The sequence below is a fragment of the Platalea leucorodia genome, assembly GCF_965183815.1.
Source record: "Platalea leucorodia genome assembly, chromosome: 7".
In the NCBI taxonomy this organism is placed as follows: Eukaryota; Metazoa; Chordata; class Aves; order Pelecaniformes; family Threskiornithidae; genus Platalea; species Platalea leucorodia.
In genome coordinates this window covers 11781312-11808950 of record NC_138829.1, presented here as the reverse complement: position 1 = coordinate 11808950, position 27639 = coordinate 11781312, and the positions used below count along the sequence as shown (strand labels likewise).

The 27639-nt window shown below is 38.3% G+C and overlaps 3 protein-coding genes across 3 annotated transcripts in view; 1 reads left to right on the top strand and 2 right to left on the bottom strand.

Annotated features, from left to right (window-relative positions):
* Positions 1–540: 540 nt before the first annotated feature.
* ATP5MJ (ATP synthase membrane subunit j) lies at positions 541–5565 on the bottom strand. Its single transcript, XM_082316880.1, has 4 exons — positions 5230–5565; positions 3475–3598; positions 1610–1630; positions 541–740 (listed from the first exon to the last, which is right to left on the bottom strand). Exons 2-4 carry the CDS (start codon positions 3596–3598, stop codon positions 715–717), a joined length of 171 nt encoding a protein of 56 aa, XP_082173006.1. The 5' UTR covers positions 5230–5565; the 3' UTR covers positions 541–714.
* A 510-nt stretch (positions 5566–6075) lies between these two features.
* TDRD9 (tudor domain containing 9) overlaps positions 6076–27639 on the top strand; it is a gene marked incomplete at its 5' end in the record, with an annotated part of 90579 nt that continues 69015 nt past the window's right edge. Inside the window, one exon of the mRNA XM_082317399.1 lies at positions 6076–6242. Coding sequence (XP_082173525.1) covers positions 6076–6242 — 167 coding nt within the window. The remainder of the gene's footprint in view (positions 6243–27639) is intronic.
* On the bottom strand, positions 12471–15729 carry RD3L (RD3 like; the record flags this gene model as incomplete). The annotated part of the gene is made up of 4 exons (XM_082318837.1): positions 15692–15729; positions 14685–14776; positions 13730–14035; positions 12471–12768 (listed from the first exon to the last, which is right to left on the bottom strand). Exons 3-4 carry the CDS (start codon positions 14026–14028, stop codon positions 12471–12473), a joined length of 597 nt encoding a protein of 198 aa, XP_082174963.1. The 5' UTR covers positions 14029–14035; positions 14685–14776; positions 15692–15729.

Here is a 27639-nt window from a genome sequence, read left to right as displayed (position 1 = left end):
CTCATACAATATGGGCATGTTATTACTTACTCCTCTGACTAAAGGAAGAACCTGTGAGGATAATTCCTTAGCTCTACTGAATTTGAAGGACAAAAAAAGATAGTTGCCAATGTACTTCTTAAAAACCTCTGTAAATATTTTGCATGGTGTTTTAATAACAATACAGCTTTTGCTTTTAAACCATGCAGAACTAAGAACTCTTTAAAAAAATGTGAGGTTTTAAAAAGAACTTTTTGTACCCTTAATTATTGCACCACAAGTTGACAAAAAGCTGAGAATTAAGTCCTCACCCTTAGCATACTATAAAATGACATTTTAAAGGTAAATGGAGTATTTCAAAAGTTCTAGTCAAAAAAGATACCATTAGGAGAAAAAAAAAAAAGGCTTAATGCTATTGTAAGAAATGTTGGCTAATTCTGTGAAGTTTAGTTATAGAAATTTGGTCTCCTTCAAAGTACTATTGAAAAAGTTTAACTTGGAAGAACTGTAGAAACCAAAAAATGCTTATTTTAAAAATTAGGTTAATGATACACTCCAGCATACTTTGTCCAACATGTTTAATTCCTTGTTGCTCAATGGATTTATTCTTTCTCTAATTACAGCAGATGGATCAGGTACAGTTATAGAATTAACTTCCCTATAGTTGTAACTTGCTTCATTTATAGTAAAGATGACGAACCACCAAATTCATACTCCCAAGAAGAGAAGAGGTCTTTAATGATGGCCAGCACCAGAGGACTCTGAAACAAAGACACGATGTAGACTGTTCAAACAGTAGAGCAAATCAATTCAGGAACGTAGTTCAGAACCTAGAACAGTCAACTGTATCTACATCTGAGCACAAGAACTGGCAGATTCAACTGCCCTGTGAAATAAAACCCTCGAACTGCATACATAGTATTGGCCAAGTTTAAAAATCCTCGCTCGCAAGTTTTAAAGCACTATTATAGGCAAACATCCATTCTTCCTCAGTTTTGCTATGGTTCTTTCTAAATTAAAGTTTATTCATGCTATTATCCTTAAGTCCACTGGGTAGTATTTTCACTAATTACACATTTAAAAATGTAAATAATGTTTACATATACGATTCAACTGGGAGCAAATGGGCTATCTATCATGGTGCACAAAGTTAACCGAGATATAGCAGCTCATGAAAAATGAAATTCCAATGTGGTGTCAGAAGAAACTGGCCATAAATACCTGAACACTACTTTATAGAAATACAAATTCAAAATACAAATTTAAACTTCTTAGTTTCTTGACAGCTAAAATAGCTACTCTTGAGATTGTGCTGATTTAAGTAATTCCATTAAATGGTTGGTACTATTATTTAAGAGTTCCTCCCTGCCCAATCAAGGCATACAACTTCCATTCTACTCCTAAAACCTATGCAAAAGACAATTTAAGACAGAGAGAGCACCTGTACGGATTCACAGATGTTTCTAGGTTATAAAACCATCAATACAACCAAAACTACATATTTTGAAGTAGTCTTTAAGCATTTTCTAAATCCGTAACTTAAACCCCAAACTTACATAAAATATGCTGAGCTACTTTTTACTGCACTCGTTTAAGAAATACAACAGGGTATTAGATATTTAATACTTACTGTCTGCCACTGCTTTTTTGCCTGGAAAAGAAGAAAAAACAAGCTGAACAATGACAGTTTAAAAAGATATTTCCTATTCATTTTTTGCAGATAAACTTCAATTAGATTATACTACTTATGGTTTTCTAATTTAGCTTGAACAAGATTTAGAAAGTGTACAGCATGTACTTTCCATGGTACATGTCAGTAAACGTTATATTGATGTTTTAAAAGTTGTTTGTTTTTAATTAACCAAGACTTCATGCATTTAGAAACTGTAGCCATCAAGACTCCTCCTGTAATTCAAAAGAAACATATACAGAATGGTACTATTTTACATAATATATGGAGATACATACACAACATACAGATGTAAACTGAAGCGATAAGAATACACTTCACTTTAAAATATTCCTTTGTAAGTAAAATAGCTTATTTTACATTCCCGTTGTAATTGTTCTCCTAAAATACCGAATCACAGTGATCAGACAAAAATAAATAAATAAATAAATGAATGAATGAATGAATAAATCCTTCGTAAGGAAGGCAGTCATAAGAGGCTGTGCAATCTCCACTCTTGGAAATAGTCATTTGAATTATGAATAAGGCCATGAGCAACCTGATCTAACTTTGATCTAACTACCTTAAGCAGTGGTTTGGACCAGGTGAGCTGAAGAGGTTCCTTCCAATTTAAGTTATTCTACAACATACACTTCTATAAATATATGTATCATTTGCAAAACTGCTCCCTAAACTGCGGGAAGGTCTACAGCTATTAAAAGCTATTTTTGCTTTAAAATAATGTTTAACATACAGTTGCCCCGTATCAAGGTTTTGGCCCTCAAAACCCTACACCACCACGTCTATTAGCTAAATCATAAATGAAAATAAAAGTAGCATGACATGAACACAAATTTGACAGTCTGTCAATTTGAATTCTCTTTGAAATTAAAGAAGTTAAAGCAAAAGTTAAACTATTTATTTTTTCTCTCTGGATGTTCAAATACATATTTCCTTAAGCTTGTAAGTGTAATGTAACAGTTTTGGACATGCTACAAGTTATTTGGACAAAGCTAGAGAAATGTTGAGGTAACATCACTCAGCTGTTCCCACAGTGAAGGGTTCCTTTCCTTGTCAAGTTTGTCTACAGTTTATAACATTTCATTGTTCATGACAGTTAGTAAAGGGTTTGACTTGGAATTTTTTCAGCATAGTCTAAATTGAAGAACAGGACCTTTACGACACCATAATCTGCTGTACCCTTCTGCTTTGAGGGACATGGCCCACTCGCATTTATTTTCACATTAGATGCTGTTTCTTCCTCTGAGAAAGTGATCCGATATTACGAAGTAACACACATTTTAATGTTCAGTGATGTACCTCACATTTTTAGGTGCATCAGCCCAAAATAAAGTAAGTGCTTTAACTTTCACAAGTTCACATGGGAAAACCTTTTAAAAACTGTATTTTTTTGCAGATCTTGAGCAAAACCTCAAAACCACGAGGATTCTAAAAAAATTTCTAATCAAAGTTCAAAACAGTCTTACATTCCCCTTCAGGCCAAATCTACAGGAGAAGCCTCTGGCTATACGTTGCAAGTTAGATGTGTGTTTTTAAAACCAATTCCTACATTACCTAATCTTCATAATGTAAGCACAGTTACATTGGTATTTGAGTATTGGTATTTGCGTATTTTTGTTAGCGTAACCTTCTACATTGAGCATGTTAAAACTTCTACATTTTTATGGCAAAGACCTGGCCTTAAGTAAAAGTGTTAATTTCTTATTTGCTGGATATTTTCAGTGACTGATTTCTAACTGTTAAGGATATTCTCATCTATAAACCTTATCTATAACAGCTAATGAAGAATATCACGTGTAACTTACCGCCATATGAAATTTTGTAATAGACATAAGCTGTTAACGCTACACCAACCCATATTTCTTGATACACGGTAGTGAAGTAGAATTTCATGGCTCTCAATGACTTTGGAAACATGGTCTGCACCATCTGAAAATCACAAGAAGTTTTGCCATGGTGAGTTTTGCGACTGTATTCTTACCTGCTGTGTTTTTAATATATATACACATATATATTTATGTATATACATACTCCTGATACATATCAGCAGCAGTTTACAGGTTAAAAAAAATCCTCAAACACGCAGAAGTACTTATTCCAAAGCAAAGCAATGAAAATTCAGAGTTCAGGTTACAATTTATGGGCTAAGACAATAAAAAATAATAAATTACAGCTGACCAGAGTGTTCAGAGATGACTCAACAGTGCATTTACAGAGTAGCGATAACTAGGCTGCTCTCTCCCTATTAGTGACAGCTTTTTTTTTAATGTTTCCAGATTCTCTCAGGAGGAAAGCCTTGCTCCAGACAAGCAAGAGAGGCTCCTTCCTTGCACTACCAAGTTAGTTTCCCTCCCGCCCCCACAGCTAAGATGTCTCTCCCAACATGGTAATTTCTATTCAAAATAGCAAAATAAATGATGCTAAGCTACTGAATTCATGATTTATCATGAATATTTTACTTTCAAAATATGCCCCAAGAGCAAGAAGCCCATCAATGATCTTTTCCTTTCTATGCAGCTTTGTTAGACAAACAGAAAACTGTAAGATGTTTTAAAATAAAGCTTACCCTAACTCCCACACAACATGTTAGTACACATTTGCACCACATTGCACTGAAATCCTACATGTTCTACTGTCTTACATACAGCACTTCACTCCAATAAAGTCACTATTTACACTTATTACAACCCAGTAAAGTCAGCTATATACACATATGGACAGTACATGCTAAACGAGTCCCAGGAAAGAAAAGCAGATTTAAACTTCTATGAGGTAATACTTACTTATTTACTTATTTGCCATTACTAAATGTAAAGCATCCTTTGGCAAGCATCAAAGAGAAAAGGATGCAAGGGTAGCCAATGTCAAAACAACTGGAAAAATCTCAGTGCTTCTTAAAGAATGGAAGAATCTTAATGGCAATTAATGTATAATTGTAGACAAACCCACATTTATGTTTAATTGTTTACGGACAGACACTTCAATCAAATTTATTGTTGTGGACGGATTTCCTGAAACAATGTTGTGCTTTCACCAATTCTATTAAGAACACTGCACCTCCCCCAAAGTTTCCAGTATTTGTAGTTTCAGATGAACAGTGCCATAATACCAGTAATTCTGCTATAGCAGAATATCAAGGCATACTAACAAACAAGGAGGCTGAATAGAAAGGAAGGAAAGGATTTTCCCACCACTAAAAACCACGGAGAATAAGCAGTGCTATTTCCAATTAACCTGCTAAAACCCGGCAGAGACCTTTCCCCAAGGCCTCGGAGGACGCGGCGTTGTTCAGGCCTTTTTTCTGAAAACTATCCGGAACAACGCTAAATTTGCTTTCTCATTGATCTCCCCGCCATGACCCCCCCGCAGCCCGGGGAACCCGCCGCCCGCCGGGGCCTGACCCACACAGCTCCTTCCGCACGGAGGGGAGGGCGGTAACGGCAGAGCTGCCGGCCACGCCGCTGGGCTCCCTTCCCAGGCTGAACCACAGCTGCCTCCCCGAGACACCCCCGAGCGATGCCCGCCGACAACCGGCAGCGCTGGCTTGGGCCGACACCCACCGTTAGAGCCGGGAGCGCGCGGGCCGCCACCGAAGGTCACCGAGCGGGGACGGGCTCCGCTACCGCCGCGGGGGATGCTGGGAGAGGACGCGCCAACGAGCGAGGGTATCAGACCGAGAGGCGCCGCTGCCGCGCAGCGCCCCCTACGGCTGCGGAGGACGAGGTCCCGCCCGAGCTCCGCGCCGGCGCTCCTCAGGCCCTGGAGGGCGCGGGGGAAGCGGTCCCGCAGGACGCGCAAGTCTCGTCACGTCCCTGCGCCCCCTCAGCCGCTGCGGGGCCCTCCGCAGAGCTCACGTCGCTGTAGAAATCCACACTCAGTCCCAGGGTCCGTCTCATCGCAGTGTTTTGCCCGTTCTGCGCCTCACTCCTGCTTCCTGAGAAGGGAGCGCAGCCCGCGTCCTGGGCAAGGAACAATGCCGGGAAGGGCCTGTCGCGAGTCTTTATGTCGCTCTGAGAACAGCTTGTCCGGGAGGACCGGGAGGCACCCGCTGGGTCAGACTCCCGCGGACTAAGGCGCCTACGTGCCTGCCGGCCACTTCCTCTAGACGGGGGGGAAAGAACAGGGCGACCGGGATTCCAGAGCAGCTCCCGGCCATTGTTTTGTGGGTGTGAGGGGGAAACCTGACTGCCCCGCGCCTCTCGTGGCTGACAAGGGAGAGAGCCTTAGCCTGGGGAGAGCACGGGAGGGAGCCGGCGGGGCAGGCGGCGCCGGGACACGGACAGCGGCGACCTCCCCTCAGCTGTGGCGGCGGAGCGAGGCGCCTGGCCCTTGGGTCACGTGCCAGGGGCGGGGCCGGGCCGAGGGCGGGAAGAAGGCAGGGCGGTGGGCCGCGTGCCGCCGCCATCATGCTGCGGAAGCTCACCGGGGAGCAGATCAGCGACTGGTTCACCATCGGCAAAGCCGTCACTGCCGTCGAGTTGTTGGGCGAGGGCGTGCAGGCTGGCGCCCTGTGCAGTCCCCTCTGCCGTCCCCCGGACCCCCTCGCAGCACGGGAGCCATTAACGGCTGCGGGGTGAGTGCGGGGCGCCGGGCCTCTGCTCTTGGCACCCCGCACCCGGGGTGAAGGGCCATCTGTGAGGGCACGGGTGGCCTCCCCTCTCCTGCGTGTGTGCCCGTGGCCCCGGCTGTGCAGTGCATTTCCCCAGGCTCTGGCTGCCCCCTCTGGCTCCCCCGCTCTTCGTGGGCTTGGGGTGGTGCAGTTGTTTGATTCCAGCCTAACACCCTCAGTAGCGTTTGTGGCTGTAGTCCAGGTGTGCATAGGTGTGTTTTTGTGGGTTTAATGCTTCAGTTACTTTCTGATTTGCTGCTTACCTCCATTGATTATCACTAGACATGGTATGTGTAGGATTTGCTTCCTCTGAAGTCCTTTAGTGCTGTTGTGCAATTGCAGCAAGTGCTGCTGAAAAACTGTGGAACATTTAGAAAAGGCCTGGTTTATTCTGATTCAGGTGTGTAGTGTAGGAGTTTTGGCAGTGGCAAGTGATAAATAAAATGAGATTCAGGAGTAAACTTATTTGTTCATAAGGGAATAATATTCTCGCAGAGTGTGTTTTTATGCATTAACTATTAAATCAATGAGCAACACTGCTCATTTGGGCTGATCTTTGTTTTCCCCTCATAGCCTATTAACAGTATTACTGGCTTTTATCGTGTTGTTTCAGTGTCTAATCCTTGAATGTCAAATAATTATTTTACAGTACATAAATTTTCTGACCAGTAGTGTTTCATATGTTATTTATAAGTAAGCACTTTTGAGTAGATTTGTGCTTTGTTTATACCAAAGTTTGTAAACAAACATTCTTAATAATAAGTAGGTGTTACCTACCCTCTAACTTTGTTGATAAGTTTAATTCATTATGCTACAAATCTGTGAAAATTTGACTTATTTGTTACCTGTTCTTCTTGCTTCCTCTAACGTTCCTCTCCAGCCAGTAATTTTCCAGCAGTTGAGATACTGATGTCACCTACAGCAGATGTTTTCAGTTATTTCAAACTGAATCTTTGTTTGCTTCCCTATAGGAGCTTTTCTTTTCTCTGAGCAGCAGTTTACCATCTGTTGTCCTAAATCGACTGTTGTGTGTTTTCTAACTAAACTGTGTATGTTCATTGCTCTTGTGACCTATCTGAAGCATTTAAGTTACCAGGGTAAAGCTAGTTCAAGGTGTATCAGTCCTTGGATGTGCTTTATTCTCAGATGGCAGAGTTTACAGCCAAGGAGGAGAAATGTATGTATATTTGCATAGCAGCCAAGTACATTTGGTTTTTCACTAGTGTCTGGGTATTGGGGGAAGAAAAAAAAAAAAAACCTTTCCTCTGGATGCTGCCTAAACTGAAAGGTGTTGTGGCAGTGCATAGTAATCTTAGTATTTAGATCATATTTGGTTAGTGAGTCTGTAGTGGCTGTAGAAAAGTGTTTTGTATGCACTTTCATATGCTAAAGTCTTTTTCAAAATTAGCTGGAGGTATAGTTTAGAGCAAGTGTTTTTCTTTTCCTGTATGATGTATAGCAGTGTGGGTCACTGTGTTTCAGGAACTCTCTTAAAGGGTATACATTGGCTTCTGAGAAAGAACAAACCTTTTGCCTGACATCTTAACAGCAGATATTCTGACAGTTCAGCAGAGACTGTTCATGCTATCGGTTTCTGTCTTTGCTTCAAGGAAAGGACAAAACTGGCATGTCAAAGTACCTCTCCCCTCTCATCCTTTAATGTAAAACTGCTGCCATTAGCAAGCTCTGAATCTGACTGAGAACTACTTGGTTTTAGGCATGTAGTTAAAATTTTCCGGAAGAGACCAGGCAGAATTTTGTATTTTTTTTAAGGTTATTTACTGTGAATGTAATTCCTAAAGCCAGTGTGTACAAGATGTCTGGGACTTCTCGGTCTTTATTTAGTTGCCAATAACATTTCTGTGGTACTTGGGAAGGGTTTGACAAGAGATTCTTGAACCCCACTGAGCACTAAGCCACTGAAATCTACTAAGTAACATGAAGAAATTAGCAAGATTCATCAAACCTTGTGTGCCTAGGCAGAGGCAAATCTTTATCTTTGGTTAGACAGATACCTCTTTCCAGATAACCTAATCACGGGATTTGACAGTTGTGTTAACAGAAAGAAGTGGGTTTTTACAGTGGGTTTTTTTTTTTCCCCTCTTTTTTTCTTTCCCACTTTAGAAATAGCGGGGGTATGCATCCTAAATAGCCATTTATGTAAGTGTGGACAGAATTTGCTCATCATTAGATATGTATAAAATCTTTGAGCATAGATGATAGGTGCACATGTGTGCTGCTGCAAAATGAAAAGAACCTCTATAAGAAGGTGTGTTTGCTTAGATGTGTTTTGTTTCCATATATGCTTCTGTTTCACAGTTCCGGGAATGTGCTTACATTTAGAGAGTTTTTTGCAAAACTTGAAGAATCTTGAGAAGGTTTAGATTCAAGTAGGAAATGCTTAGATTTGATTCACTGGCTTCTTAAGAAAGAGTTTGAAGAGCTGAAAACAAAAGAATTTCTCTCCTTTTGTTGAGGCTGCTTGTAGCATAATAGTTTATTTTAGTATTTCCTTGAAAACTCTTGGTTTGTTTCTTGGGAAAATCAAAACGGAAATTATTTCAAATTTTTCAGATGCTTATTTATTTTTATGTCAAGCCAGATACACAATTATTGATGGAGACTGTCTTCCTACTTCTTTTGTCTAAATTTATATGTAAGAATGTGTAGGATTAATACCAAAGTGGTGACGGTAATAACAGGTGTGTTATTGCACACGAGTGTGTGTAATAACTAATATTTTATAAAAATGTTACTGAGACTGTCTAATAGGATCTAAAAACCTCAGGTCTCCTTTAAAAAGAGATGTAGAATGTGTTCTCTTCCTTTACCAATGATGCTTCATTTTCCAAGGCTTTTAAGATTATCTTGTTATCTGAACTACCTCTAGAGTAGCAGTATTAGTAATTGAGCTTGTTAGGAAAAGATAATAGTTCTCAGAAATTGTGGTTGGAATTTTGATCCCTAAATAGCTCGTTGATTAACTTTTTAATTCCTCTGATTATGTTGAACTGAATGAAAAGAAATTTAGACCCTTAAATCCTTCCTTGTTATCAAAACAATTGTGGTTGACGTCAAAACACTTAAAGGCTTAAGTGTGGAAAAGGTGGTTATTCTCTCTTTGATTTCTTGCATTTCAAAGGTGCCTCTCTCACCAAGTTAGCCCTTTTTTATAGCCAGCTTATTTGCGTAAAAACATTGCACGCTGTTTGTTCTGCCTGACACCTGTACAGGTGCTCTTTGAAATGATTACCACTTGCCTTTCTGTCACCGGAGTGGTTTGTGTCAGCTGCCTGCCTGCATCAGAAATATCAGCTGGGTTAGTGTAAAGAACAATATAGGTTCAGATCACCTCATGCAAATCATGTAGGACATAAATAAAAAGTGCTTAAAGAAACAGTTGAGTTCTCAGACAGTAATCTTCAGCAGAGAAATGATGACTGGCCTACAGCCATGTTACTGCTATCTTGATATAGTTGAAATCTAAGTGTAAGCTAAATCCAGAAAATAGCTCGTCGTAGCTGGCGGACTGAGGTACAGATTCTTTGTAGCATGTTGCAGTAAACCTAGCAGATTTCTTTAAAACATGTTTTTTTTTACTTTGTCTTCTTGTTCTTACACCTTTGCTTTTTCTGTGCTTTTCTCTGCTTTTTTTTTCCTGTACCCTCTCCAGTTCTGTTTCTCTCCCTTCTTTCCCCCCAAGTGTGGACACTAGAACTGGACGCAGTAGCCTGGTATCAGTTTCATCAATATAATGTGCACATAAAAGTAGGTAAGCCTTTTTGTGCGTTTCTTTAGCATTGCATTGGGATTTAACATTGAATTGGCTGTGATGCCTAGATAATTTTTTTAACTATTCTTCAGCGACTGCCTTTTAGCATATGTTATAGTTGATAGTCCTTGTTTCTGGACTTAGAAGACTGCATTCACTTACATTAAAGTGAAATTAAAGTGAAATTTATGAAGAATGGATAAGTTGTATCTGTGGTTATCTTGTAGGGTTGTGTTTGTTTTTTTTTTTTTTTCCCCTACCTGTTTGGATGATCATAAAGGTAAGTGGACCTTGCATGTTTACTGGCCTAACGTTCTCCATAAACTAAAATTTGGAAGCTAAATTTGTAGGGCTTTTTTTCACCCGTTTTCCAGTAGAAAGCTGTGAAGGTACCATTTTAAGAAACTAATTTATGTGAATTACCATTGCAGGAATCTTGCACGTTTGACCAAATAAAAATTATTTTCTGAAATCAGCATTGTGGATGTTAATTCTCAATGTAATATTAATTCTACTAATGCCTTTTATAGGCTCAGTACTTGTTACTTTCTTTCCAATGGAAAAGGTACTTAAAGCTCCCCAGAGTTAAACTTCATTGGTGAGGAAAAACCTTTCTTTCAAACCATCCTGACCTCATGCAGGGATCTGTGTCTGGATTGTTTAGAACTGCATGAAAAGAGTCTGATACCCTTTATTCTGCATCAGTAGGGCAGAGTAAGTTGAGATCAACACTTTTGTTATTTATCTGCAAACCAACAGCTGCACAAAAGGAGGGCAAAGAGTTTATACCAGCTCTGAGTGCAGATATAATGAGTTTCCACATGCTTGTGAAGTTTTGTGTATTTAGTTTATGGAAAGTGGAAGGACTGGTTACTTCTGGTATTGAGCTGCAATTTTTTATTATTCTAAACCTGTAGGAACTGATTTGCTCTAGTCCTCTGGTGCTTTGTCAGCTAGATGTATGCAAGAGTTCTGATTATTTCACCTTCTGTGTATATTATGTTTTACTCCTCTGCATGAAATGTTCTGTAGATGATAAGCTTTCAATTTTTTTTTTTTAAATAGTATTTTTATCTTTTATGAAGATAGTGTGCCTTTTGTTTCACCCAATTTATTTTGCATTATTAGTAAATTCTTTCTTGGGTGGGGTATACAACTGTGGAGCATAAGGAGATATCCTTCAGTTCTATGTTACCAACTTGAGGAAATCTGAATGTGTGCTTCAGTATGTTTGAAGAAAGTATCAGAGGAAGCAGTTTTCTTCTGTGTTTGCAAAATAGTGCATTTTGTGAATGGGGCCATGTGAGTCTTGCCCATTTTTTATGATATGGCAGACAGATTAAAAGGAAAGCTGGAGATGAAGAGGTTACATAAAAGACATGTAAAAATTTGTTACGTACAATAATGGGAGCCCAATTGGAAACATAGCAAACTGAGTTCTGGCATATGTTTTCATTGATTTTCTGCTCTAATTGTCTCCTGTGACCGTAACTGCTACGTATCCAATCAGTCTTGTAAAACTTTATTATGAACCCACAGTGATAGATGATGGCAGCTGAAAAACATGAATTTTTTTTTAAATTTAAAATGATCTCCTCTTGCTTTGGAAGTGATCTGTTGAATCTTTTGCTATTCTAGAAAAGTACTGTGTGATTTGATCAAAACGTTTAATGCAGAGTCTGAGTTTTAGGTTAACTTGCAATAAGTCAAATGAAGTACAACTATTTGAAATAAAATAATTCATTAATTTCTTAAAGAATAGAGAGCTAGTTGTTAAATGTTGTTAAATATCCAATGTTTTCATTTAGTTGTCTACTTTCACAGTATTTCAGCACGTGCAGAATACAGTTTGGAAAAAATACAGGAACAGTACATGCAGCCTGTTACAGCTTTTGACATTGTTTTTACTTTAGAACTTATTCTTGAAGTTAAGAAATAACTATTCAGCTCCAAAAAGTATTTATCAGTTTATTTGGTATAACTGATATTATATTAAACTAATTACCTTACGCAGTCTGAAGTTCTCATAGAGCCTAAAAGCTATGTGGCAAATACAGAAGTTTCTGCCTAACACTTTCTGGATTGATGCTATTTCAAAACATGGAAAGCAGTCTTTTCTTGTTTAAATACATCTAGCTGTATATGGCTAAAAAATAAAATGTTTCAGAGTTTTTTCAGAAACACCTACACTTTTGGTTAAAAGGTGCCTTCAAACACAACATCTTTAAGGAACTATAAAGACAAGAGGGGAGTTCATACTTAAAGTTGTATACTGCATACTAGCTATAATCAAGGATTTTAAATTCTGATCTTGGAAAAAAGGGGAGCGTGTCACATTTCTTATTCCTATGTTTGTGAATGGCAATCACAAGAAAGGAATGCAAACACTACATGGTTTTTTGAAAGAAACACAAACAAACTTAACCTGATGGGTAGTAGTAGGGTAGATTCCAGATTCTATGAGAGAAGGTGGGAAACATGCTTCGTGTGTTTTTGTCGACGTAACTTGAAACTGTAGGGATTTCATCTCTGTCTGATTTGTTAGAACTGTTGCCACGCAGGCTGAAATGTTCAGAGCAGTTTGTATTCCATGCATCTGCCAGTTGGTCTTGTTGGTTTTCTCCCTCAGTGGTAGTAAGAAAATCTTTTAAAACTTGCTTGAATATGTAGACTATTTCCCAAGGTAAAACATCGTTTTCTGCCAAAACTTCACGAAATCTAGAAACAAACAAAAATTGAAATCTAATCATCAGCATTGAAAACTCTTCTGTTTCCTCTCTGCTCTTGTGAGGGGAGGGGAAGGAGGAGGAAATGACTGCATTCTGGTGTCATTTATTCCTTGCTGCCACGTTTCCCCACACACCTCTCCAAAAAGATTGTAAGAGGAAAAGAGCTCTAACAATGCACTGGATGTGGTCCAGCTATTATGAGGATTGAAAGCTATTGTTATTGGGTATGCTTTTGGTTGGTTTTTTGAGAGTTGTTTGGGTTTTTTTGGTTTGTGGTGTTTGGTGGGCTTTTTCTGTGTGTGTGGTTGGTTTTGTTTTGTTTTGTTTTTTAATTTTGGTCCATCTGTGTAACTTGATTTAAACTGACTTTGCCCTTAGGTATATTCTGGGCTTTAAAAGGCACATAGGCTTGTTCTGTCATTTCTACGTGTCCCTAGAAAATTTATTTAACATACAGGCATATAAGAATTTTTCTTTGTCACATGTGGGGGGTTTTGTTTGCTTTTAAAAAATGGGATTTTTTTTTTTTTTGACACTTATTTACTAGTTTTAGAAGCTTTCAGGTATTTTTGGACAGTGAGTCTGGGTTTCTGTGTAACAGTGTATTGCATTAGTGCTTTAATTTGTTTTTTGGTTATTGGGTTACTGTTTAATAAATATTGTGGATAAATAACAGAGAAAAAAAACTGAAAGTATTGAGAGGTCACATGTTTAAGCATGTGAGAATTCCCTTGTTTTGGATTAGACCAGGAAAATCCTGATTAAAAACTTCCTTCAAGTACAATGTATTAAAGTAAAGATGTAATTTCTAAAACATCTGTAAAAATGTGTGCCAGTTGCTGGTCATTGTTACTTTGGAAGAAAGATCAGAGCCAAATATAAGCTTGGATTAGGTAGAAGAAACATTTTACGACAGAGTGCTCACAGTTAGAGAAATATGAAACAATTACCTGCTGAGAACAGTTCCCGTTTGGCAAGGCTGAATTTGTGAACACAGAACTTCGAGCTGCCGTTGCTCAGTAGCTGGAATTGTTGCTTGAGGGTTTTGGTAGTTCTTCAGCCAGTTGTAATCCATGCCAGTCTTCTGGACTTTTTGTTCATTTTCAATCTCTTGCACTAATCTTTCACGCTCTTTCAGGTGCCATTTCAATTCCCTCAGTAGGGTTTTTGTAACTACTTCTGATCCAGGATATCTTGTGGGTTTGTAGGAATCATTTTTTGACCATTTCATCCAGCCAAAAAGTGGCATTTTTAGGCTATGAGGGGAGAGAAAAAAAATAAATTTTGCTTGTTTCTGTCCGACCGATAGTATTTATACCTATGGACTTCCTACTTAGCAGCTGGATGTTTAAAAGAAACTTTATTAAAGATTCTAAAGTATTTTGCAGCACAGTATAAGTAGTGATAACAATAATTGTCAAGCCATAATTAAATCTGACAAGCCTCACATTTTATAATATTTTCTGTCTGTTTTATGAGTTAACTATGTGAAGTTTACAGCATTTCAAAGTGCACATCTATCATCTTGGAAATATTTCATTTTTTATCCTGGTAGTACATATGGTTAAAAAAAAAAAAAAGGAACAAAACAAACAAACAAAACCAAAACCAACCAAACAAGAAACCCCTCCAAAACAAAACAACAAAAAAACACCAACAAAACGCAAAACCCCAAACCTCAAAAATTGGAAGTAACCTGTACATTTAAAAAGTGATTAAATAAAGTTAGGTGCTGGAACTCTGAATGGTCTGTTTTTAAAACTTCTGTTTAAATTTTTACTTTAAATAAATTCTTGTTTACATAATCTGGAAACAGGAATCTGGTGGAATAGGCTTTTAAGTTGCAGTTTGTTACGAATCATGCAGACACAAGCATACAAATTGGAATAAAATAACATAAATTACCTTTGCAGTTGTCTGTGAACAGTGTTGTTTCAGGTGAGTTTCCTTGAAGGTCTCTTATTCTAGCATATCCTGTTTCCAGGCTGTTACTACTTCTGGAAGAAAACAAGGTTTTTTCTTTTTTCTCTCTTTTTTTTTTTTTTTTTTTTTTTTTTTTTTCTTTTCATTTATTCAAACTGTGCTTAGAAAAATGACTTTCTGTACTGAATATGACAGTTTAAGTTTTTCTGCTTTTAAGGTTCTTTTTCATCCTCTGTACCAGAGAGAAGTAGTAATCCATTTAACCTAACGTGGTCTCTCAAATACTTTCTACAAAGTCCATTAAGATCTCCTACCTTTGAATTGAGTTCTGCCGATAGCAGCAATTTAAAAAAAGATGGTAACAATTTCAAATGCTTGTTGCTAAATCCATCCAAAGGTATTGTTGGTAGTGAGATGAATAATGATAGTCTGAAGCAACTACAGTTGTGCTTCTAGCTAAAGTTAAGGCTGTCGTATGATGTGATGCTTGGCTGTGCATAGCTGTAGGTCACAGTTTAGAGCTGTATTTTCATGCCTGTAGAGTGCTAAAAATAACTATGTTGCTTTTATCATCAAACTAAACTTTCAGGCCATTGAGATGCTGGAAGACTTTTCTCCCATTAGAGGGGGATCAGGCTGCTATCCTGTCATTTTTAAACAGCGAAGAATAGTCTTTCTCTAGTAAAGATCATCTAAAGCCTTTGTTAAGTGAGTGTTGACAGAAAAGAGCTATTTGACAGTTGCCCAGGATTTTGTTGCTATATTAAATACTTCCAGATGAATTTCATCAATCTCATGGTACACGTTTTCATTACTGTGCATAGCTGTTAACATTTTCAATTAACATTTCAAATGCGTTTAAAGAAGCCAGTCTGTAACACCTACAGTGTGCCATGAAAGACACATTAATCTAATTAAAGGAATAGAATGATAAAGAGATGCAGATTGAGGTCAAACTGATGTAAAAAGCCCAGAATTGTAAGTCTTACCATAGACTTTGCTTCTCTCTCAACTGGCAGTCGGTTGCCTGCTCCAAGCTTCATTTTCAGGCATTGCATCGTGCACACTAAAGGTCGCTGAAGCAGCCATTTTCCGTTCCAGTTATCTGGTCTCTTCCTATTAATCTAAACAGTAGGCATGGTATACAAAATGCCTTCTCTTCTGCTCTTTCTTGTTCTAATGACTGTCTTTGCTCCTGTAAGTATTTTTCATTCCTACTTTTTTGCCTCCACTGGTGTGTTGAACTGTTGGGAGAGCAAGGGTTCTGTAAATTTGTTCTAGATGTCATATAATATAAAGGATGACATGTATGGCTGTTATTAAAGCTGATATTACTTATACATTGGAAAAATTCAAATGTCAGTATTAATCCTCTTCAACTGGAAGGTTTTCACATTGCATTGTATGTGGTACTATGAAAAAGGAAGGGAGCTAGGTTTATGATGACAGAACTGTCCTGACAGATTTTCAGATGAAATTAAAGTGCTCCTTGCCACCTCCTTTACAGCACAGTTAACATGTCACCACTTTTTTTCCACTGTATCAAATCGGAAAGTAAGCTGCTGTACAGTATGAAACCATTGTAGTGTCTTTGCAAATTAAGGAGATGCATACTAGAAGGTGTGCAAGTTAATTGAGAAACCTACAACATTTTTGTTTTGTTTTGGTTTTTTACCTAATCTTTGGTTGCATCATCAAATTTCGTGAGGCAGGATACTGAGAATGGTATTTATCTTTCCATTGGTAGGAGAAGGTTAAATCTGAAAATTTGTATTCCTTCTACTTTTGTATGCATTTCAGATCTGTATTCAGGAAGAGATGACTGCTCATTTGAGGCTGGCATTGGGAACTGGAACTTCAGAGTAGAGCAGCATTTTATGCAGTGGCTAGCCAGTGGTTAATCCTGGAAACTTTGTGGAGAGTTACAGTTCCATCCAACTATCCCTAAATGTACTCATGGTTCTCCAGCACTGTGTTGGGATGGAAGTTTTGGCCTGACTTTGGCTGATAGTGGGTCTGTTCCCTGAAGGCATTACTGAGTTTGTCTTTATTAGTAACTACTGTTATTGTTATGATTTAACCTGGGGGGGAAGGCTATATTTTGATTCTTCTCATTAATTTTCAGGCAGTTCCTGAAATTACAATAATAAAATTACAAATGATATGAAGTCTTTACTACTTACCTTTATGTTTCTTGCTTTTTCTTGTTTGGTTGGGTTTTCGTTTGTTTGTTTTTATGTTCTTTGACTCTGTCATTATTGGGGAAAATCCTTTTTGTCTCCTTGACATTCATCTAGCAATCTTGCACTTTCCTTCAGTCTGTAAATTTAGATAACTTAAAGATGCTTTGTTTTCAAAAGTGATTTATGGTCTTAAGCTTCTGGATCTCTCTTGTCTTTGGCCCTTCATCTCATTACTCACTTCTCCAAACTTTCTAAAAGTTTCAGTTCTAGCACTTTTGATTTCTTGCTGTAGCATACCAAACCAATAATTTTATAGTTTTAATTTCCCTTTTCTGAATTTTTCTTTGCTGGTATTAGTGACTAAAACACATAATACTTGAGTGAGACCATAACATTAGTTATATAATGATGAGTAATTTTTGTCTTTTTTTAATAAGCCATAATTTACTCTGCCACTCCAGCAGAGCAGTTGTTTGCTAATTGATTTTTTCCCCCTCTGTAAATTAACCCTAATTGTCTGTGTGTATAATACAAAATGTAAACTGGAGATTCTTTGAACATTTTTTTAAACTTTCCTTCAACCTTCTTATTTTACTTTGTTTTCCTAATTTTCAAGGCAAGGAATGTAATGAATTCCTAAAGCATCTTTTGCTTCTAGAACTTAACAATTTTCTTTGAACTGCAGTGAATGATATCTCCACTTATGTAGGTAAATCAGACAGGGTGTCTTTGCATCTAAGCATTTCTTATGCTTTCTCTTAAGATAACCTTTCCTTTTTCTGTAGCCTATTTTAGGCTTGTTTTCTGATGCTGTTCTCAAACTGAACTGAGGGAGCAGCAAGAGTTGCTGGAGCCAAAGTGCAGATTTCCTTTCATAAATCAATTCAGACAGTTTTAGTGGTCTTTCCTTTCTTGCTATGGCAGATCCAGGTTCATCAGTAAAGAGCCTTGTTCCAAAACAATAGCCTTTCAAGAGCACATGCTAATTGAAAATTGATTAGGTAAATAAGGAAATAAGGGTGGCAGCCAGTGGATAAAATGGAATCTCTTTTCATGCATGTAAGACACACAGGTTATTTCTTTCTATTTTAAAATGGCTATATACAAACCAGACTTTTTTAAAACCTTGGTGATAGCTTATTTTTACCCTGTGGAATTCTTGGTACCAAAAAAATGTATTCCAAAGTGTCAATGTCTTCCTCTTTCTCCTACACTCATCATTCTCCACCCAACCCCAAGTAAGTGGGAGGTTCGCATCAAGCGGTTCTTACTTTTTGAACTAATTCTCAATTCTACCAGTTTACAAAGATGTTTCTCTCTTAGGAAGTTGGCTAGGAGACTGCATAACCTGGTTTGTGGAGATGTTAGAGGAGTGGAAGAGAAAAGAGGAACATCTCATTTTTCCTCTTTCTTAAGAGAGTACAAAATACTTTTTCTGGCAATTCCGTAAACAATAACTAAATGATTGTATTGAACTGCATGTATGGTTTCCACCGCGGATTACTCTAGCTATGTAACTTAAATACTCATGTACTTCTTAGAAGCCTTTTTCTGAAGTAACAGTAGAAATGGAGGCCTGTGGAGAAGCTCTGATTGCATGGCCATGCAGCTACATGTATTGACTTGTCTCCTGTGTTTTCAGACCATGTGAAGAATAAATGCTTCACCTTAAGGGTGGTTGAATAGAGCTAGGCAATCTAAAATAGAGGTTTGCATGGCAGAGCTCCTGTGTAAGGAGGTTGTTAAACTTTTGCATCGGTAGGGGTGAGTGAAGACAACACACAGGAAACGGGAACGATCTAAATGCCTCTCTGCGATAGTCACTCTGCTTTGTGGTGAGGGTTTCTTATGGGTTATGGTGGATATATTTGGTTTCCCCATGGCTTTTAGCTGTGCTGGTTTCATGACATTTGGCTTAAAAATACAGAAGCGAGGAATCATTGAGGTAGCTTAACTTACGTTCCCATACTTATGTGAGTACACAAAGTAAGCATAATTTACATGAAATTACTCTAGAATAGATTAATATGGAAACGTGTGGCGTTTTTTCCCTAGTGGCTTCAGTAAACATAGACACAGCCTCTAATTTAGAGGGTGATCTTCTTAATGACTGACTCTGTGGTTCACCAGTCAGAATAACGAGCATGCCCTGGTGCGTGTGGCAGAACAGTTCCTACTGGGGCCATGTGCTCTGTTTATTCTATTATTTTCTTTCACCCTTAAAATAAATTAAACATGAGGCACTGTTCCATTTACTGCTTGATTCATTCTGGTTAGTAGGATGCATATTTAGGGAGTCTGTTACTAGTTCTTAATTGACTGAGGGGAAAGGAACATCGATCTGGTGTGGTATTAGTACGTGTCACCTTTAAAGAATTCCTTCGGAGACAGTGCTGTATCAATGGTGGCAGCTACGTTCTGGGTGTGTTTTGCACTGCAGAGACGCATCTAAACCCGACACTTGCGGTGAGAACCCTTGGTTTCGAAGTGGTTTTGTTCAGCCATGTGTGGGGCTTGGTGTGAAGGCATGGAAGTCCAGTTCATGGCTCTAATCTTTAACTTAGAAATGACTGGTACTCAGAATGTCTCATCTGTTCTGGGAGTTCCTCTTTTGCCGCTGACATTACAATTGTGAGGGGGAATTGATGATTAAGGTATTCTGGAATCAAATACCTGGTGTGAGGCTGCAAAGATTTAGCGTCTACTTAAGTAGAAGTATTGCTTGCTTGTAAAGTTCTTCAAGGTTAAAACCTCTGAATCTCTCCTTGTCAATACTCTTACAGCTTTGCATGTTACCAACTAGGAGCCCTCAGCTCTATGTTGAAGGCATAGCCCAACTATCTATAGTTGTAAGAATATTTATGTACGCTTGTGATGAAAGTACAACAGACAACGCGTGGATTTAAATAGCTGAAACTTACCACAGGGAGACAGAGTGAGTCAACGTGGGATGCATGTTCTGAGGGTGCGGGATATACCGGCATTTTAGCTTTGTTGATACAATGCAAAGCACAGCCCCTCCAAAGGAGTTCTTGAAGAATAACAGTGAGGTGATTTTGTGGATGTTTACAGGAAACTAGTATAAGCAGTAGCATTAGAAAAAAGTGGATTCTTACTTGAAAATCATCATAACTAACCTTAATACCAGCTACTTTAGAAGATGGGACTGTTTATGGCAAGGTAATATTTCTTAGCTAAGAAGAGGTGACAGAAGGTGTGTATTTTATCCTGTCTGATGCTTTCTGAAATCTCTTGAAAGCTTTTTATTTTAAAAAAAACAAAACAAAAACAAACAAAAAACCCCAAACAAAAAAACTACACAAGCCCACCCCCCCCACCCCCCCCAAAACCCCAAACACTAAGTAAAATAATCTCTAGCACAGGAAACTTAGATATTTGCATGATGTGTGGTTAAATGAGTTTTATGTTCTGATTATGACCTTTCAACACCACTGTAATAAATAATTTGCTATAATGCAGAAGGCATATTCTTGAAACACACATAATTCTTGCAAAATCTGAAATTCTCACAAAGAATAAATGTTTTCTAGGGATCAGCTGTTTTTCCAGTGTAGTGTTTTCTTGTGAACAAGTATTGTTCTGTAACCGTATTCTGGGAGAAAAAAACTGCAAATCCAAGTCAGCTCTGAGTACAGCAAGAAGACTTTAGCCTTAACATGTGTGTCTTAACTTCACATATGGAAAGGAACTTCCTAAACTGACAACCAGGTCCTATAATAAAAAAGCAGTCCAGTTAAACCTGGAGCTACTACTATGTGAGAACTACAAATTCAATCTGTGTCTGAGCTGATTGAGTGTGCTGTTGGACAGCAGGCTTTTTTTTTGACAGAAAGCTCGTTTGAGAAGTTGTTGGTGCTGCACAGCAGTTAGGTCTCCTGTCCTGTTGTGCCATGGGGCTGTGCTTTTGAACTGCCTCGCTGGAGTGATTCTAGGTAAAAAAGAAACCAACCTTTCAAAAACTCTTCCATTTCACCAAATATTGCACTGATGTTAGCAACAAAGTAACAAATGGTTTGAACAGGTGGAGGAGAAGCTTCTTATTCTTTATTTTGGAAGATTTTATGGCATCTACTGTCTGAGATGCTAGTGACTGTTACAATGGAAATAGGCAAGAAGTATATCTCTCTTCATGTATGAGACTCGTAATGACACACCAAGAAATTATCATAATTCTTATTTGACGAAAAGCGTTGATATCAGGTCATAACTATTGCTAGCTAGCTAGTATTTCAACGCATGGGGCAGAGTGGCATATGTTCCATATTTCTTTGTTAGCATCTGTGGGTAATATAGTCACCTACTGTGGTTTGCTGCCTCGGATTTTGTGTGAGGGGCTGATACTTCGTTGTTGTGGGTTAAGCCCAGTAGGCAGCTACGCACCACACAGCCCCTCACTTATTCCCTGCTCACCCCCAGTGGGATGGGGGAAGATGAATGGAAGAGTAAAAGCAACAAAACTTGGGGTCGAGATAAAAACTGTTTAGTGTGGAAGAAGAGAGAAAGAAAAGAAGTGATGCAAAGGCAGCCATACGCTGCCTCCCACAGGTAGACCAATGCCCAGCCAGTTCCCGAGCAGTAGATGGCAAACCTAACTGAACCCCTCGGCTTTTCCCTTTTTATTGCTGAGCATGATGTTATATGGCATGGAATATGTTTTTGGTTAGTTTGGGTTATCTGTCTGGTTGTGTCCCCTCCCAACCTCTTGCGCACCCCCCAGTCTGTTCACTGGGGGGGGGGGCAGTGTGAGAAACAGAGAAGGCCTTGGTGCTGTGCGAACGTTCTCAGGAATAACTAAAACATTCATGTGTTAGGAGTATTGTTTTGGTCACAAGTCTAAAACACAGCATCATAGAGCTGCTGTGAAGAAAATAAACTCTATCCCAGCCAGGCCCAGAACGGTTACATAGAAAGGTTACCAATGCTACCAGTCGTCTGAGAAAAACGAGATTTCATTTTTGTAGCTATCCATAGCTAGCAGGTCAGATGATTTGCTTCCATTTATAAATGCAGCCCCAGTCTTTGGATTTAATGATCAATTTTGCAGTGTATTTTTCTTTTGATTTGACAGAACAACTCACTGTAGCTGTTTCAGGCTGCAGACAGATGGTGAGTCTACCTCCTCGGATCACTTCAGGCAACGTTTGAGTACTGCTTTCGCTTTTTAACAACTATGAACAAAGCTTGTCATGAGCCTACACGAGAGGCCTCTTGGTAAGACTCCTTGTTTGGTCCTTTGCTGTGACAGGTAACAACAGGAATAATTCTCTTTTAGTAGTGTTAACTGACAGAAAGTTGTGTAAGCTATCATTGTACTTCTTTTGTTGTGATGAGTAAAATCAGGACATGTTTGAAGCTGATTTCTTCCCGTTGGACTGTCTGTAGCATTAATCTCTCTGGTGCTGGTGACACTTTGCTAATAGGCAGGGGAGTTACAGGTGTCAGTTTGAAATTGAGAGGATCTTGCATTTGATACTGGTCTTCACAGACATTTTTTAATTCAGCACAGTCTCTTACTTGCATTGTATTTTATTCAGACATTTATTTAACCTGGAGTTTACCGAGTTGATAAGGAAATGCTTTTGTCTTAATTTTCTTCTTATGGGGAGGGTTTTTTTGTTTGGTTTGCTTTTTGTTTTGTGTTGTTGGTTTTGGTTTGTTTTTTGTTTTGTTTTGGGGTTTTTTTTGCTATTTGGTCAAGTTCCTTGCCTTTGTGGTTAGAGGGAATGAATTTATGAATGAAGTTTTAAGGAGTGTAGATGTTTTGTGAATGTTCCTAAAAGATCAGAAACAGCGCTTGATAGAGGAACTGTGCTTATGGTTTAAGTTAATAAATACAAATACCCATCAAACTTCTAATTCATAAGTCATTATAACAACATTAATTTACAAAATTAACTGTTTCATGTGTGGTAGAGAGGTAGTTGCTGTGTGGCTTTTCACCATCTGCCACAGGTAATAGCTGCCTTCTTCCAAACCTCCCTATTTGAGCTATGGCTGCAGAAAAAGGAGCTCATCAACAGCTCATCTCCAAGAAAAGTCCAGTTCTTTGAAGCCCAGCAGTTCATCCCAGTCCTCCCCACTGACATAAAAATCCCAGAGCAGTAGACAGTAAATTGAGGATTTGGGCTGTTTCATCCTGGCATTTGTGGTTGTTATTTTTCTTGAATTTTAACTGTGGGTAGGGTGGAAGATGGAAGATCTTACAGAGCTATTAGTTTGACATGAAGAAATATTTCTGAGATGCTGAGTTTACATAGTCTGTCCTAATCCAAATGTTGGCATTTGAGTTTTTCAGGATTTTGCAAAGTAGTTTTAGTGTGCTCCCTCTTTCTCTCCCTGTCCCCAGCTAGTTAAGGTTTTAAAACAGGAGCTCTGAATAACTGCTGTGAGGAAGAGCAGTGCAAGCCTTTAAGACACCTCATCTGAAGACACTATCACTATATCTAGCTAATTGCCTTTTTAGAACAGCTCTTTTGAGTGGAAAAAAAGCATGTACCTCATTGATTCTTAGATTCTTAAAATAATCTGTAAACCACTTTAAAATGTTTATTTTAGTATTTAATAGTTTTCACTTATTCTGAATTCTATTAATAATCTTCTATTTTTGCGACTGAAACATTATGGTTTTTGAATGACAGTACAATATTTCTTTAAAGTTAGTGTATTTCTGCAGGTAAGACCAGTCTTCTAAAAGTATGGAATGCCAACTGCCAGTTGAAAGGAAAGTAATTTTTAGTATGTCCTTCTATAAACCCAGTGGAAGGTTATTTACTGTCATGGCAAATGTTCAGTTATGTAAAGTGTCACATTATTTTAGTTTCAGAAAAGAGGCTTTGAAACTGTCTACTGTATATATCATACTAAAATTGTACAGCAAAATATCGCTCTGTATGCTATAAGGCTAAGTGTGTTTTCAAGTGATTCCCCCCCAAAGGTCTCTAAGCTTGTGCGTGCGATAGAAGCCGTGACTTAGGGCAGTCCTTCTCTTGTGATCTGTGAAATGAGTGACACTAGTTTTATATTCAACTCCCAGTCCCATGTGAACGGGGATTTTTATGTCAAATGAGGCGGAACATAAATAAGCAAAAAGTACATCGATAAGAATTTTTTAAATTGTAGCCCTAGAACACTTCAATTTTTCAGTTGTTTGTCTCTAAGATGGAGATGTTCTTGAAGTTATATGGCCTTCTTCAAGTTATATGGCCTTGAATAGGAGTTTCTATCCCCAAATTAAATAGTTAATAGAAAATTATCTGAAATCTGATAAGCAAGCATCTTAATCCTTGGAATTTCGTTACATACTTGAATATTTTCTTTATACAATCAGGTTTGCTGCGTAAGCAGTGTTAGTTTTTCATGGAATAAGACTGTATGTATCTGTTCATTTATTAAGGCTTTTTTAAACATTGCTTCTAGAGACATTAACTGTGTTCAGTGTATGCATTGGCATTGTAGTATAGGTCACTGAAAAGAGCCAGATAAATTACCTGTCACAGTTATAGTTGAGATTGGGCAATTGATTCTATTTTTGATAACTAAGTGTATGCAAAAATGCTCTGGTTAATATTTCAAATGCTCAAATACAAAAATTTACTGAGTGTACTCTGTTATGATGGCCTTGTTGACTTTATTAGAGGTCATTCTATAGCTTGAAGAAAAGGAAGACCTTTCTCTAGCTGAATTTATTTAAAGAAAGGCACCCTGAGTGTATTTGAGAGCATTTCCAATTGGATGTGTCAACAATTTCTGGTGTTAAACTGTGTTTCCGTTCTAGTAATTCCCCTGAAGTGGCAGCTGTATTTAATTCTGTGTTTATTACACTGAATCTTCCTTTAAACCCAGATAAGAAATATTTTAAAAGATTTTGTCCCTTTTAAATATTTAAAAAGATTTTGCTCAAAATTAGTTCAAGTAGTCATATGTGCCAAGATAACTCACACTTCAGAAAAATGTTGTACTAGTTAAACCACATGGTAAGGAATAAGGAAAGTATCCCATTATCTCGTAAGAAACGGTGTTAATTCTCTTCCAAAAGGAGGCGTGCTGTGTACTACCTTTTTGCCTGTACAGAAAGCCTCTTACTGGCCACTACCTGTCAGGCTCAAAGTTCCCACGTCTGCTACTTCTGAGGGTGTTCTCCAAAAGAGGTAGGTCTTGAGATGCGTACACCTTCATAGGTAGCTGACGTGTTATGTTTTACAGATGCTAGGACATATCAAGAGTTATGTGTTGTTGAATGACATTACCGATTGATCGTGTTCTCAGTGCTTTATAGTTTTGTCTGCCTTTGTCCACTTAGGGTGGACATAATATCATATGTTTGCAGGTTCAGCCACAGAAATCTGGCTGCTTTTGAGGATGAAATGTGCCTTTGATTTGAATAAGATCAAACTCTCGCCTTTTTTTAAATGAGGGGGAAGGAAAAAAAAGGACCATCTGAAGTCTCCTGCATTTCCTTAAATTGATGACTTTAAATTTTCAGTAATTGTGTTAGAGTCAAAAAAATGCTTTTTACTGCCTCCTAATTTGGTAAAATTCTGAATGTGTTTCATATATGCAGCTGAAAAGTTGTTGTTTGCCAATGTTGTCGTGTATTTGGGGGATCAAAAGACCTGGGGGTGTCTAAAAGTAGGTGAGCGCCAAGGCTGGAATCTGGAAAGCTTAAGGAATATATGCTGTAACATGGCAGGTGTACTGAAATGTGGGTTTTCACTGTGTTAGATGGAATAGAAATGGGGAAGAGATAGCCGGTGTATTGACAGATACATGATTCATAAGTAGAATCCAGAAAAGTCTCTTCATTAGTGTTGTCCTTGCCTGGCCTGGAATGGATCAGAATTTTCTGAATCTTGCCATTCCTCTGCTATCAGCAAATGTTTGTTGAAACTCGTTAGAAAAATGTTCCATCCCTTTCTGTTTGTCCAGGTATGTATAGGATGATACCTCCTACTGATGGCTTATTAATGATTACTTGAAAGGATTGTATCATTCTAATGACTTTGGAGAGCACCAGAGGGCTTCATAATGATTTTTTTTTTATTTTGCTTAAAAAATAACATTATTCTGTAAGCTTTTTATTTTATTAAAGCTGCAAAGTTCAGCATTAAAACATTGAGAAATGATGTAATGAAGGTTGGTTGTTCATTTCATATGCCCATATGCAGTTTTCCAATTGCATATGATTTTCCCCAAGACTGTAGTCTGATTCAGTGCATCGAGTGAGCAATGTTCATTCTTAATGACTGGCTATTAAATATTTTCTTTATTCATTGTGTAGCCTGAGGTTTATTTACTGCATGCTGTTCTGTGAAGATGGAAAACCTAATTTCTGAAAGAAAATACCCAAATATCCAAACAAAAAAAAAATGTATTCTCACAAGTCACTGAGGTCATACTGTCCTTGTTTTCCTGGAGCTGTACAAGCAAAGGTCAAAAGCATATACATACTTCTGTGAGCCCATTTTGAAATGCTTAATACTCCATCTCCAGAAGCATTTAGTTGAATATATCTGGTATTATATAGAACTGTTTTGTTAGCTGACTTCAGCTGCTGCTTAAATACTGATGCTTCTGCAAGGTCTTTACAGCAAATGAGGAACACCTTTCTCACCCTTAGCCCCTACCCTTCAGTGGAAGTTTTTTGGTGAAGTGATTTGCTTGCTGTTGCTCAGGGCTCTGACAGTCAAGTAATACCTGCTCCTCCGTGACAGCATTTACTGTCTTCATCAGACGGCTTTTTTTCTTGCGGAGGACTGAAGGACAAGTTGTATGTACTGCATAACCAGGTTATGTTGTCAGAAGACATGTGTCCAGTGCACTTGGTGAGGCTGTGGTTTTATGGAAATGAAAAATAATTGGTTATATCACTAAAATCTGTATAGTATGTGCATACAGCGCTGCCAAATGGAGATTGTGCGGCCAAGCTTAATTATATTATTTTTAACTACTGAACGCTTGACTTCAATACCTTCATTGTATTTTGGGGTTTTACTTGTGTTTAATATACATTCAGTGGAATAACCTACTTGACAAGCGGTCTGACATGACGTGTATGAACTTTTCCAAATTGTACCTTGGATTCGGGCCTGTTTTGGAGTGTTCCCTGTCCCAGCTGTTGCAGAAGGGTTAGAGTGGTAAAAGTGGTGTAGCCTGCTTGCTGAAAGTAGGCAGCTGTTGCTCACGTAGCGATTGTGTAGATGCGTGCAATCCTGTTGAATCCTGTGTTGAGATACTTGAGAACCAGGGAAAAATTGCCTTAGCTCTATGCCTAAAATATTGTTAAAATAGGATAAGAAGCCATTTCTTGGGGGTTTTTTTGACAGCAGTAGGTGATAAATACTGCGTGTTTCCTGTACAAGGAAATAATGACTGATCTGAATGAGTAGTCTGTAGCAGAGCCAAGCTGGCACAGAGTTTGCCTTGTCAGAGAAGGTGGGTGCTCTGTAGCATCAAGATATTGTGAATTACTCTATGATGAGAGCTGTGTGACATAGTGCCATGTTAAAAGTCTCGTGTTGTTTTCAGCTTAATTGTTTTTGGAGTAAGTGTTGCTTATTTGGGTCAAGAAATAGACACTTCTGCAGCAGTGTCCTTTTATAAAATGTCTCAGATGCACCTACAGAGAAACAGATTTGCTATGCTTTAGCAAATTATTGCATAGCAAAAGCTTGCACTGGGCCCAGAGCTTAAATTAAAGTGCAAAAGCATAGTTTTGACTTCTAGTTTGTATTTTG

Excerpts from the sequence above, each read along its gene's own strand:
- ATP5MJ (XM_082316880.1), bottom strand. The coding sequence starts at position 3,598 with ATGGTGCAGACCATGTTTCCAAAGTCATTGAGAGCCATGAAATTCTAC. Across the intron at positions 1,631-3,474 it reads TTACAAAATTTCATATGGCG|GCAAAAAAGCAGTGGCAGAC; the intron begins GTAAGTTACACG and ends CTTCTTTTCCAG. Across the intron at positions 741-1,609 it reads CAAAAAAGCAGTGGCAGACA|AGTCCTCTGGTGCTGGCCAT; the intron begins GTAAGTATTAAA and ends TCTTTGTTTCAG.